The sequence below is a fragment of the Gambusia affinis genome, linkage group LG01, assembly GCF_019740435.1.
Source record: "Gambusia affinis linkage group LG01, SWU_Gaff_1.0, whole genome shotgun sequence".
In the NCBI taxonomy this organism is placed as follows: domain Eukaryota; kingdom Metazoa; phylum Chordata; class Actinopteri; order Cyprinodontiformes; family Poeciliidae; genus Gambusia; species Gambusia affinis.
This window is the reverse complement of record NC_057868.1, coordinates 18,331,003-18,344,833: the sequence shown is the minus strand read 5'-3', so window position 1 is coordinate 18,344,833 and position 13,831 is coordinate 18,331,003. Positions and strand designations below refer to the sequence as shown.

General features: G+C 40.7%; 2 protein-coding genes and 1 long non-coding RNA gene across 4 annotated transcripts in view; 2 read left to right on the top strand and 1 right to left on the bottom strand.

Moving 5' to 3' along the window:
- Window positions 1–541: 541 nt before the first annotated feature.
- On the top strand, window positions 542–1,629 carry LOC122833533 (vesicular glutamate transporter 1-like). Its single transcript, XM_044125165.1, has 4 exons — window positions 542–620; window positions 688–820; window positions 1,107–1,217; window positions 1,487–1,629. Exons 1-4 carry the CDS (start codon window positions 612–614, stop codon window positions 1,627–1,629), a joined length of 396 nt encoding a protein of 131 aa, XP_043981100.1. The 5' UTR covers window positions 542–611.
- Window positions 1,630–2,307: 678 nt separating this feature from the next.
- Window positions 2,308–13,831, bottom strand: part of LOC122829249 (vesicular glutamate transporter 3-like) — a 32,480-nt gene continuing 20,956 nt past the window's right edge. For both annotated transcript variants that reach the window (XM_044113681.1, XM_044113672.1), the window contains exons 2-5: window positions 12,218–12,473; window positions 11,428–11,546; window positions 9,270–9,384; window positions 2,308–2,502 (exon numbers count right to left, since the gene is read on the bottom strand). In XM_044113681.1, coding sequence (XP_043969616.1) covers window positions 2,389–2,502; window positions 9,270–9,384; window positions 11,428–11,546; window positions 12,218–12,469 — 600 coding nt within the window. In that variant the 5' untranslated portion in view covers window positions 12,470–12,473 and the 3' untranslated portion in view covers window positions 2,308–2,388. The remainder of the gene's footprint in view (window positions 2,503–9,269; window positions 9,385–11,427; window positions 11,547–12,217; window positions 12,474–13,831) is intronic.
- LOC122829260 lies at window positions 2,495–13,743 on the top strand. Its single transcript, XR_006370345.1, has 2 exons — window positions 2,495–2,744; window positions 8,687–13,743. It is a non-coding gene; the product is annotated as an uncharacterized LOC122829260 (long non-coding RNA).

Below are 13,831 nucleotides of genomic sequence, written 5' to 3'. Positions count from 1 at the left end.
GACGGTTCATGCTTCTTTCATAGTTATGACATGAGTAAACACATTTCTTCACTGCCGTAACAGCTGTTAGTTTTAAGAGTACTAGCGGTATTTCCAGTAACTTTAAAAAGGCCGTTTCAGTAAACAGTCTAGTCATGTTTATCTGTCTCCAGCGCTGCCCTCGCGTGCAGACGTGTTCGCTGGTCTCGCGCTCAAATACAATCTAAGCAGCTCTTAAAGGGGCGGCGCTCCCTGCTGCTCCTAGTTTGCTCTGTGCAATTTATCTTTAGATTTTTTTTTTTTTTTTAGCTTTAAGTTGATCAAGTCTTATGGATACAGCAACATTTTAAATACTTCTATTAACAAATAAGTCATTTATTTGTGTGGCCTGCGTTTCCGATGTTGATGTTGATCTCTATCGTCTTAAATTAAAAACATTACAAATGCTGCCGTTTTGAAAATTAGGTTACATGTTATTTTCCACACCTTTCTCCAATTTCCTCTTTCCTAACTGTTTGACAAGATGATGCTGTCCTCCTTTTTCCGAATGAACGTTTGCATCCTAAAAGATACCTCTTAGGATGCAAGAAATGTATCAGACTCAGCACTTAGTATCACCTAAATAAACATAAATGATTTATGTAAGTATGGATGTTTTTAATCTGTTATTAGTCATTTAATGTGTTACTACATATTTAATGTGTACAGGTGGGGCTCTTGTCTGCCGTCCCCCACATGGTGATGACAATCATCGTCCCTATTGGAGGGCAATTGGCGGATTTCTTACGAAGTAAAAAGATTATGTCAACAACAAATGTGAGGAAGCTCATGAACTGTGGAGGTATGCTGATGCAACCATTCCTCAAACATTATTGATTTAATACAAACCACTGAGGACCACTAAGATCTGCCGAATACACGGAAAAGTTCTTATCTGGAAATTAAACTTACCTTTAAAGAATCCCTTCCAAATTATCCACATTCTCTGGTCAGTATTCAGTTTGAAAGTTTATTTATTCAGTTCTCTGATTAAGCTGGATAATAATAATAATAATAATAATAATAATAATAATAATAATAATAATAATAATCCCTTTACATTGGCAAATTTTTGTTTTTTATTTCAGGATTTGGAATGGAGGCCACACTTCTGCTGGTTGTTGGATTTTCTCACACACGAGGAGTCGCCATTTCCTTCCTCGTGCTGGCTGTGGGCTTCAGTGGATTTGCCATTTCAGGTTCTTAAGACCTCAAATCTGACTTTATTCAAAACCTATTTGGAACAGGGCGAAAATATGCAGTGAACGGGATTTGCACGAGAACCTTTTTTTCCCTGCTATTTTTAGTAATAATTGAAGTGTGGAGAGTTTCCCTTTGTTGCAGTATAAAGCAGTGAGGCTTTTGGTGTGGGGTTCTCAAGGAAACCAACAAATTCAAGTGTGGATGTAGATCTGTTTTCCTGTCTTTGTGTTAATTTCACTTAAAGGTATTTATGCTGCGTTTTCAGGTTTTAATGTCAACCATTTGGATATTGCTCCCCGTTATGCCAGCATCTTGATGGGCATTTCCAATGGAGTTGGAACGCTGTCTGGAATGGTGTGCCCACTTATTGTTGGAGCTTTGACTAAAAACAAGGTAAGAAATCTCTAGATAATGTAGTGCTGTGAAAAAGCATTCAGTCCCTTACAGACGACTTCTGTTTTTTGTCATACTTAAATCTTTTAGATTATTAAAAAAAAATAATATCAGACAAAAATAAATTGAGTTTACAAAAACAGTTTTCAAATGATTGTTAAGAAAAAAAAAGAAATTCATTTTGGTTATTTGGAGCCATGCTGATATACTTTATGGAAAAATTCAAGAGTGTTTGTGTTGTGTGAAAGTTAAGAATCTCTTAGTGATGAATTAAAAACGATTAAAAGTACTGACTCTCTCTATTGCGGGAAGTTGGCAATTCTGTCAAATAAGAGGGCAGTAGAAACTGTGAAAGTAAAAGTAAAGTTTAAAAAAATAACTAGTGGTTAATTTATTATAAACTGTTCAATATTTTTATTCAGACATCACATTTGGCAACAAGTTTTGCAGTTTTAAATTAATATACATGATTAGTCTAAAATACCAGATGAATTTCTTGCTTGGGTCCCATGTAAGTTTTATATTATGAAATAGCCACAAAATGTCCTAGAAATTGATGTTTGTGTATTTATCATGTACCATTTATTAGATTAATCCCTATATTATCTCTGTGTAACCTTGCAACTATCCTAAGCTTTTATTTATAATTTGAGTTACTGTTACATTTATTACAATTGTTACAAGCAACTTGTCGTACTCCTTGTGACTTGTGAGGAGGTTCCATCAAAGATGTTTGGAATGGTAAAAAAAAGCTCAGAGCTGCTGTTTGTTAGATTAAAGAAAGGAGCGACGTGACTCACCGCAGAATGATGTGGTCGCCAGTCGACTACGTTCGAGAGGCGGAGCCCACTTGGACCACATCCCGTGACACGCTGGGTAGGTGACCCCCTAAAGGGAGCAGGGTGCAGAATGACAAAGACCAAGGACTAACTTGGGGATGCACAAGAGGCAGGTTTTTAAGTCTTAGACAGATTTTTTTGGGGGAAAGCACAACTATTAGTAGATGATCATTCTTTCAATAGACAAAGACAAAGGCTGGATATAAAAGTTGAGGCTGGTGTAAAACATCTAGCTCTCCTACTTTGGAATTCCTTGGTTTTTCTATCTCATATTTCCAACTTTTATGGTAGGTGTCACGCCCCCCCCATAGGCAATGACAAAAATGGGAGACAGACGAGCGGATCCAAATAACAATTTATTTGTTTCCCAAAAAAGTATGCGCTTTGAGGACTGTTCAGCCAGTCCGAGAGAAGTGTGGAGTAGTGCTGCCTGTTCCGGTCAGGTCCGGAGGCCAACCAAGCAGGGCAGGTGGCTGACTAGATGCCAGTATTTATTAGCCACCAGGTGCGTTCAATCAACAGTCCATCCCCCTGCTTCCTGAAAGAACAAAAACAAATAGTGGACTAGACTACAGACCCCTACTGGATAGGAGGGGACTGTCACACTCCCCCCCATAAAAATGGAGTCCCTAATGGAACTCCAAAAAGACACAGCGATTCAACTAACTAACCAGGAGACAACAACATTAACAAAGTTTGCTGCCTTACCACAATCACCCATACAGTCCCCACCTTAACAGCTCACCCACTCCAGCCACTGGAAAAGCCTATAAGGATCTTGTAGAGAAGGGGAATGAAAATTAAAGGCATGATTTTTAAATCTAGGGACAAGGTGCCCTGGATAAAGCATCTGCCACAATATTATCAGAGCCTCTAATATGGCGGATATCCAGGCAATAAGGCTGCAAAAACAACATCCATCGCATCAATCTGCGATTCGGACACTGCAATGAATGCAAAATTGTTAGGGGGTTATGATCGGTATAAACCACCAGAGGAACACTGCCAGAATCTAGATATACTTCAAAATGCTGTAAGGCCCAAATTAATGCCAGTGTTTCTTTTTCAATGACAGAATAGTTTACCTGAAAATGGTTGAATTTCTTAGAGTAGAAACTCACAGGTCGATCAACCCCATTATCATCTTGCTGAAATAAGACAGCACCTGCACCTACATCACTCGCATCCACATGCAGGTCAAAAGGATGATCCAATCGTGGAGCTGCCAGAACAGGGGAAGAACAGAGAACAGATTTGACATCATCAAAAGCTTTCTGACAGGATGCTGACCAGGTGTACTTCACCTTATCCTTCAGCAAATCTGTCAACGGAGAAACCACCGTGAGAAGTTCTTACAAAAACTGCGGTAGTACCCCACGAGACCCAGGAACCGCTGGAGTTCTTTTTTTGTGGTTGGTACAGGATACTGCAAAATTGAGGTTACTTTGGCTTCCACTGGACGCACAGTCCCTTGCCCCACCACCTTACCCAGATAGGTAACAGTGGCCTTAGCAAACTCACACTTTGACAAGTTGATGGTCAGATGTGCTTCAGCCAGCCTTTCAAACAGCTTACGTATGTGAGCCAGATGTTTATTCCACGTATCACTAAAAACCACCACATCATCCAAATATACGGCACATCCCTCCAACCCAGATACAACCATGTTCATGAGACGCTGAAATGTTGCGGTGCATTTCGCAATCCGAAACTCATTACAGAATAAGAGAACAGACCACAGGGAGTTATAAAGGCAGAGATCTCTTTAGCTCTCTCAGACAATGGGACTTGCCAATAACCCTTCAATAAATCAAATTTGCTGACAAACTGAGCTAAACCCACCTGATCAACACAGTCTTCCATACGTGGCATAGGGTAAGCATCAGATTTTGTAACCATGTTCACTTTCCGGTAATCAGTACAAAATCTAAAACTTTTGTCTGCCTTCTCCACCAACAAACAAGGTGATGCCCAGCTAGATGCAGAGGGTTCAGCAATACCATTATCAATCATGTACCGAATCTCCTCATCCATGACCTTCCGCTTCGCTTCAGATATCCTGTAAAAACGCTGACGAATTGGTTGTGCCTCACCTACATCAATATCGTGTTGGATTAAGTGTGTCCTACTGGGCACATCAAACAAACAATGATATTCATTAAACATACCAGTCAACTCAGCGATCCCCTCCTGAGACAAGTGTGCAAATAAAGAATCCAAATTCCTCAATGCATCAGAATTGTTTAGCCTGCCAGTCAACAAACTCTCACTAGGTGGAATTACCTCATCATTTTGAAGGGCAGACAAGAAACCCAAACAACCCACTGTAGCAACCACAGAAACAGTCTCATCAACCTGTGCCTCCTCATCTTTACTGGCAGACACCTGTGAATCCCGAGTATAGTATGGTTTTAATAAATTTACATGGCAAAGTTGTGTTGACTTCCTCCGCTTTGGCGTTGCCAGCAAATAGTTTTGATCTGATAGCTTGCGCAAAACTGTAAATGGGCCTGTAAATTTAGCCTGGAAGGGGGAGCTGACAACTGGTAATAATGCAAGTACCTGATCACCAGGACTAAAACACAGACGTTCCACCTTACGGTCATAAATGCGCTTCATTTTCTCCTGAGAAGAGGTCAACTTTTCTCTAGCCATTTCCACCCCCACATACAAACGACGCCTAAAACCATTGACATAATCAATTAACTTAATCGGGGGTTGTAAAGGTTTCACAGCATCATGCAACAGTTTAAGTGGCCCTCGCACTGCATGTCCAAAAACAAGCTCGTTTGGGCTAAAACCAGTGCTCTCCTGCACCACCTCACGAGCAGCCAACAAAAGCCATGGTAAACCCTCCTCCCAATCCCGGTTTAACTCCACACAGTAACTACGCAACAAAGACTTGAGGGTCTGGTGGAACCTCTCGAGAGCACCCTGACTCTGAGCATGGTATGCAGAAGCCTGATTATGTTTCACCTGGAGCAGTTTCAAAACTTGAGCAAATAAATGAGAAGAAAAATTTGAACCTTGATCAGATTGGATAACTTTCGGAATACCGAAAATAGAGATAAACTGGGTCAGAGCCTTCACCACAGACCTAGCAGTAATAGAGTGGATATGCAGCTGGATATCTTGTTGTCTGACACATTACTGTCAACAAATAATTACTTCCAGCTTTAGAACGAGGCAAAGGACCAACACAATCAATAATAAGATGTTCAAAGGGTTGCATAATTGCCGGAATTGGATACAAGGGAACCGGCTTAATATTCTGGTTCGGCTTTCCTGTCATCTGACAAGTATGGCAGGTTTTGATATATTCAGACACATCCTTTTTTAACCGAGGCCAAAAAAAATAACGCAGGATATAATTATAGGTTTTGTGGACCCCCAAATGCCCTGATTGATCATGGGAAGCCTGCAACACTTCACTGCGAAACTTAGAGGGAACAACAGTCTGCCAGAGTGGACCACCAACAAAATCTTCCCCATGTACCACCCATTTCCGTACCAACAATCCATCCTTCAACACATACCCTCTAGCCACACTCTCTTCCTCAGTGACAACCTGATCAAACAGATGACGAAGAGAAGAATCTGCTCTCTGCTCCGCCATCAGGTCACTATGAGAAACAGATAAAAGAGAATCAGGGACATATACAGAGAAGAACTCACCTTCCTCTGCTCCCCCACCTTCCTGGTCAGGGACAGATGCAGACTCAGCCCGACGCATAGCTCGTGTCACTGCACAAGCTGTAAAAACCCCAGGGAAGCACTGAGCACTCTCATCCAACTTCCCTAACACAGGAGAAGAAGTTACTATAGGTGCAGGCAGCAGACAATCAGTCCACACCTGTCCACCAGCAAGATCATTGCCCAAGATTACATCCACTCCCTCAAGAGGAAGTGCAGGGCGCACCCCCATAATAACCTCTCCCTGAACCAATCCACAAGTCAATATCAGTTTATGCAGTGGAACTGGTTCCACCAAAAGTCCCATTCCCCGCATTAAAACATGATCTCCAGTGTTGGTTTCCTCAGAAAAGGGTAATACAGAGCTCACAATATATGAATTAAAAGCCCCAGTATCCCTCAAAATTTTTACCGGCACTGTAGCATCACTCCCCACTATGGACACATGGCCATCAGAAATGAAAGGAGAAAAATCCCCCTGGTCCAAAGTGTACTTCCGTCCTACTCCCACCTGCTTGGAGGAAACAAAACCAGCATGTTTTTCAGAGGCAGCAAACGCAGCAGATTTCACTTGAGCACCCCGTTTAGGGCATTCACGCTTCCAATGGCCCCTGGCTTTACAATAATGACATACGTCAGTTGGATCCAAATAAACATGCCCACCTGAAACCCGTTCTGACCTACTGTTCAGATCAGGACCAACACCTTCCTCCTTCGCATGACCCCTCACAAAAGATTGACTGCCACTCCTGTAGCCAAAATCATTGCCAGTTTGATACCCACAGCCACCCCTGTGTAAAAGAACATATTCATCTGCTAGTTTAGCAGCTTCAGCAGCTGTCTTCACATTATGTTCACTGATGTATACAGCAATATGACTTGGTACAGAGTTTTTAAACTGTTCCAGGACAACCAAATTACAGAGGTCAACAAAAGTGCTAATTTTCAAGGAATCACACCACCTATTAAAATGGATTCCCAGCTCCCTGGCAAACTCAACATGTGTTTGTTTCCCACCCCTCTGCCATGTCCGAAACCTCTGTCTGTACGCCTCTGGTACCAACTCATAAGCTGTTAAAACAGCCTTCTTCACAGTGGTATAAACTTTACTGTCATCCACTGTAAGAGCACAGTATGCTTCTTGAGCCTTGCCTGTGAACACACACTGTAAAAGCAGTGTCCGATCTAGATCAGACCAACCTCTGCTATCAGCAACACGCTCAAACAGGGAGAAAAAAGTATCTGGATCCCATTCAGAAAACTGAGGAACCAAACGCAGATTATTGCCAACATCAAACGAGCTAGAAGTTCCCCTACCAGAAGCATCGAGGTGGGCGTGGCCCTCACCAGTTAATCGCAGTCTACATTCTTCCAACTCCATTTTTTTCACATCTAATCTTTTCTGTTCTATCGCAGCCTGCAGCAAAAGCAGCTCCCGCTTCTGTTCAAAAGTCAGGCTAGTGTCAACAGCATCAGCATCCAACCACGTGCCGGTAGCCTGCAATTTAGTTGGTCCTAACACACCTGAGTCAATTAGATTAGCTTTAATGATAGCTCTAATATTATCCTTAGACCGCTTATCACCGACCTCCAACTGAAAATGTTCAGCGATCTTTAACAATTGTTCGCGTGTGCAGCGCTCCAACCCTTCTTCAGACGGGTCTCGTAAAAACTCATCAACAGCAGCCATAACTTTACCAATTAGTCACCAAACACCTGAATTCCAGTCCCAATAGCAGCACTCTGAGCTCCCACAATCTCAAAACAACCACAGCGTCACAGTGACCCCGTCCCTCTAACTGCCTAACCAAAAGCTAACTAATCTCCCCCCCTAGTCTTCGGTGTTACCGTGATGGGTTTTTATGTACTAACGCCCGAGAGTCCGGAAAAGCAACCAATAAATGGCGACCCCCCTGCAACTCCGGATGTGCTCCCGAGACAACTGCTCTGCCCACGTTCACACCACACTAAAATCCCCCCCACAACAAACTCCATAAAGGAAGTCGTTGTTAAGCCTAGCAGGGACAGAACCACCGCGACTTACTACGATTGCGATCACTCAAACTGCTACACAGACACACTCTCTCAAAACAGATGTATAATGGCTGCATCACTCACCAAACACCCTCGTCAACGTCCCCCAACAAGCCAGCGTTCACAAAACAAAGCACAATACTTGACAGCTGATCTCCAATCTGGGTTCAAACTGACGAGCCCCCATTTGTCACGCCCCCCCCCCATAGGCAATGACAAAAATGGGAGACAGACGAGCGGATCCAAATAACAATTTATTTGTTTCCCAAAAAAGTATGCGCTTTGAGGACTGTTCAGCCAGTCCGAGAGAAGTGTGGAGCAGTGCTGCCTGTTCCGGTCAGGTCCGGAGGCCAACCAAGCAGGGCAGGTGGCTGACTAGATGCCAGTATTTATTAGCCACCAGGTGCGTTCAATCAACAGTCCATCCCCCTGCTTCCTGAAAGAACAAAAACAAATAGTGGACTAGACTACAGACCCCTACTGGATAGGAGGGGACTGTCACATAGGCAACTTTTTCTGTCACATTGCTCTTAATGAATCCAATGTTTGGCAATCAGATGATTCCACTCCAACATCCTAGAGCCAGTGTGTCCAACTAATTTTCACTTCGAGCCACATCATAAATGACCTCTATGGTCCGGTTATGGCAGAAAATATAGATAAAACTACTGAAGGTAGTTTTTGCTTGTCCATCTGTTCATGTTGATGTAAGTTGGCCCAAACTAAGAACTGATTTGATTTGACTGATAAAATACTATTTAAATACACAAATGTTATCTTGAAATTCTACTTCTGTGGTTCTGTAAACCTCAGAGGGACCATAGAAACAGCTGTGCGGCTATTGATTTGGTCTGCAAAAGCATAGCATACATTAGAGTACCTGAAACAAGAAAATAAAAACACCCATTGCTAAGGCGTATAAGGAATGACGACGTGTCACCCCAACACAAATCTAGAAGTATTTTTCCTGGTTCATGCTTAATCAGTGCTTGGTAAAGGGTGACCTGCCTTATCATTCATCTCTCTCTTTCTCTAGGAACCTAAATTAATTTTAAAATTTTCTATTAGCTGACAATTTTCCTTCCTTACCTCCACTAACCCCTGCAAGATGCGTACAAACATGACGCAGCCATAGTGCACCCTGGCAGCTGACGGGATGAACATGTTCAGCACTGATGTTAGAAAAATGGCAGCCCCAAAAACCCTGTGAAGAAAACAAGGGCCGTCAATGAATCAGTACAGCCAGACTCCATCAGAATAGCTTATGTGTTTCAATGAAAATGCTTCATGGGAAATGAACCTTCACTGGGCCTTTTTTAAATATTTAGGTTTTATAATTGATTATTCCCTGGGTTTTGTTCTCAACCTTCAACAGCTTGTAAAAAAGATGAAGCTGAAGCTGGGTTCTTATTTCAAAATTAAATCTTGTTTATAAAGATTTATCATTTCATCACAGATTTAGTGCCTCTGTTTTATTGCATTGGGACTGTATCTCTTGTCCCTTTTTGTTAAAATATTTTCAGGTGTTTATTTTCTGCGCTCAGGTGATTTGATTTTATTAATTGTTCGGTGTGCAATGATCTTTCCAAAAAAAATTGCTTTCCAGTTTGCTGCTCCCTCAGTCTGGAATCAACTGCAAAAAGACTTAAAGCTGAAAGAAATTGTTTCCTTTAATGCATTTAAGGCCACTCTTAATCAGTTTGTAAATAAGATTTTTTTTTGTACATGTTTAGATTAATATCTAGTTTTATATTAGATTCATTACTACCTTTATGTCTGTGTTGGCTACACAGTCTATGTATATATCTATAGATATATAGATCTATAGATATCTCTAGATCTATAGATATATCTATCTATCTATACCTATATATATCTATAGATATATATCTATATCTATCTATCTATATCTATAGATATATTTATATCTATATCTATAGATATAGATATATAGACTGATGGGGCTGCAAAGTGGCGCAGTTGGTAGAGCTGTTGCCTTGCAGCAAGAAGGTCCTGGGTTCGATTCCCGGCCGGGGATCTTTCTGCATGGAGTTTGCATGTTCTCCCTGTGCATGCGTGGATTCTCTCCGGGTTCTCCGGCTTCCTCCCACAGTCCAAAAACATGACTGTCAGGTTAATTGGTTTCTCTAAATTCTCCCTAGGTGTGAGTGTGTGAATGGTTGTTTGTCTTGTATGTCTCTGTGTTGCCCTGCGACAGACTGGCGACCTGTCCAGGGTGAACCCCGCCTCTCGCCCAGGACGCAGCTGGAGATAGACACCAGCAACCCTCCCGACCCCATTAGGGAAGAAGGGTGTATAGAAAATGGATGGATGGATGGATGGATATATAGACTGATATACTATTTGTAATTTTAGAACTGGAATAAATGATTGTTTCAATAATTTTCTAATTTGTTGAGCTGCATTTATATTTGTGATCTTGACCAAATCTTTAGGCAGCTGGTGAAAGCTTGACAAACACTGTGTGCGTGTGTGTGTAGGTGTGTGTGTGTGTGTGTGTGTGTGTGTGTGTGTGTGTGTGTGTGCGTGTGTGTGTGTATGCGTGTGTGGGTGTGTGTGTAGGTGTGTGTGCGTGTGCATGTGTGTGTGTGTGTAGGCGTGTGTGGGTGTGTGTGGGCATGTGTGTGTGTGTGTGTGTCTGTAAGCTGCAGTAGACTAATAAAGCACCACATCTCCGAATCTGTCTGTCAAAGTGTCTCAGTCAACCTTATAGCCTGACACATCTGACACCTCTGTCATTCACTGAATGAGATAAAAAGACAACCCATTCAACCCACAAGCTTCTGCTTCACCACCACAGTGCTGCCATGCTCCCTCTTACCCAAAATCCCCGTCATCCGTTTTTTTGCAAAGCAGCATGTAAGTGACACTTGTAATATTCCAGCTGCTGCTGTTTCAGAAGGAAATCAGAAGGAGGATCTTTCATTATTAACTCTGTCAGTGGCATGTCCTTTTTTTCCTGTGAAGCTTTTATTACAGGATTGCTATCAGCTCCATCAGTAATGTTCACTGTGCCAAACAGTTTTAACCCTTTAAATCGCAGGAGCAGAAGAAGAGCTTCCCCTAATTCTAGTTCTCTTACTTATTTACTGAGTAAATTTGATGGTATTTGATGGTAATCAGGGTGACACCCAGTTCATCCTTATGAAAAAGGGCATCTTTACTGCTAAAGCTGAGTTTCCAGCACTAATACCGGTAACACAAACGACACTGACAGCACCCCGACCTGTTGGCAGACAGCTTGTTGGAGATGAATCCGCCTGGGATCTGAGTGACGATGTAGCCCCAAAAGAAGGACCCGTGGATCAGCCCCACAGTCTCTGGGTCCCAGTTAAACTGAGCTTTCTGAAATGGAGTTAATAAAACAAATGAGACAAAAATGTTCATATTCTGGGGAATAAAATACAGAGTGCTTCCCTTGATTATCACATACTGGTAACTAATCTAAATTCCTTTCTGAATGTATGATGAAAAAAGTGAACATTGACGTTTCTGTGTGTCATGACTGTGTCTGAAACAAAAGCAATATTTCATAAGGCAAAATAAGATTTAAAAACCCTTCTTTTTATAATTAATTGTATATGAATTTAAGATGACTCCATGCAAGGCACAGAAGAACACTCAATAATAAGTTTTCTAAAACGAATTATTACATTTCCTTTTTACTTGAAAATATGTTTCGTGGGAAGTGAATGTCTGACTTGAAACTACTAAAAATTTACAAAATATATTGAAAAATTATTGTTATCATTATTTCTGTTAATCTTGATGATTAGGCCTTACAGCTAATAAAAACATAAAATTTAGTTTCTCCACAAAAAATTATGTCAAGGCCATTCAAGGTTATGCATACACATTGGCTACATTGCTCATAAGTTACTTTTTTTTTTTTAAAGAATAAAAGTAAATCATCTTTTACAACATGCAATTCACTGAGACATGTATATCTTAAAACCTTTAATGCCAAAGAGTAAAAACAAAACAGTATTCAGTTAGCTTGTTGGATTTCAATCTACCTGAATCACTCGCGTCCCGTTGATATAGACTGTGTTGTTGTTCACCATCTCTACAATGGCCACGCCCAGGTTGCATCGGATGCCAAAGGAGATGCAGAAGCCCAGGCCACTGAGGATGGCAATGATGTAGCGCTTGGGCAGACCGCCGCAGCTGCAGTCCAGCAGGGGGGCAGGAAGTGGTGCTGATGTCACCGGCTGTCCATCTTCTGTCAGTTCAATGTTTTCCTCATCCTCAACATTACTACCGTCCATTTTCCTAAAGAGTAAAAGGGAATGGCAATCTGTTCACTTTGCTGCATTTTCATGTCACACTGTTATTTATATAGATTTATATAGTGTGTTAGTAAAAATCAGTAGCAAACAAGGATAAGGATCAGTGATCTGCTGTCATCAGGTTTCTTTAAGGTTTCTCATTCTTCACATCCATTCTGCCTCCTGAATCAACATGTCTCTGTTCACACCAGCCAGCAATAGATCTCCTATTACCAGAGGCATCTCCACAGTGCAGAGGGCTGCTGAAATTTGCAGTTTTTCTTCTGCACAAATTTAAGAGAGGGAAGAACAAGCTTTGATGGATTGTAATATTTCTTTCACATCTGCCACTTTCTTGGTGCAGAGCTTTTTTTATTGGCACTAATTGTAAATATTGTCTTTTCAATGTGCATTTTATATATATTTTTTTATTTAATTATCTCCATTTCACATTACTTTAGATTGTGAAATGTATCTTTCTGATATTTTTCATAACTACACTGTATTTATGTTGAAATTTTGACCTTAATGTATGGTATTATATTTTTAATTCTGTTTTATATATTGTATACTCTATCTTTGTGTGAGTCTATTTGCTGTTATTGCCTGTTACTTTGCTGCTGTTGCACAGATTTTTTTTTTACATTATTCTACAGTATTCTATCTATTGCTATGTTTTTGCCTCCACTGTGCCTCTTGTTGCTGAAAGTAAATCATTCCCTCCAGATCCAGGATCTGATATTTCAGACAGAAATTAGGAGAAGTATTGCAAAAATTACAAAATAATTTTAATAATGATAATAATCATCATAAATTGAGAACAAATAAATAAATATTGCCACAATTATTAGTATGATTATTATTATTATTATTATTTGTGGCAGTGGAAATATAAGTGTTGGTAGTATTTCTGTTAGGTTTTACATCACTATTTTATTTTCATTATCTTATTATGACGTTATTATTAGAATTATGTCTTGAATAAATGCTAAGCCAAAACCCACACTAAACATGTCTGTCATCACTTTGTTCTATATCACATAAATGTCTTCTGTTTTCATAATGATGTTGCCTTTATTTTATTTTCTGTAATTCTATTTTTGTTGTCTTGTCTAAATAATCCTCCACTTTATTTTCTAAAGACAGTCGTCTGAATACATGTCTAAGCTTCTCCACCGCTGACAAATTCTTCTGTTAAGAATTTATTAGATGTAAAATATGCATTACTGCCTAAAAATAAAACCTGTGATTACATCACTGGCCTCCCTCTGCAAGGAATAGGATCAGATATTTCTTTATCGCCAGGATTTCTCATGGCAGACGATTCTACGTGTTCACCCCTGAGGTTGATCCTCATCAGCA

What these genes read in the sequence shown, in the direction of transcription:
- LOC122833533 (XM_044125165.1), top strand. An exon ending in GAAGCTCATGAACTGTGGAG is followed by an intron (nt 821 to 1,106) that starts GTATGCTGATGC and finishes TTTTTATTTCAG; the next exon opens with GATTTGGAATGGAGGCCACA. An exon ending in CAGTGGATTTGCCATTTCAG is followed by an intron (nt 1,218 to 1,486) that starts GTTCTTAAGACC and finishes CTGCGTTTTCAG; the next exon opens with GTTTTAATGTCAACCATTTG.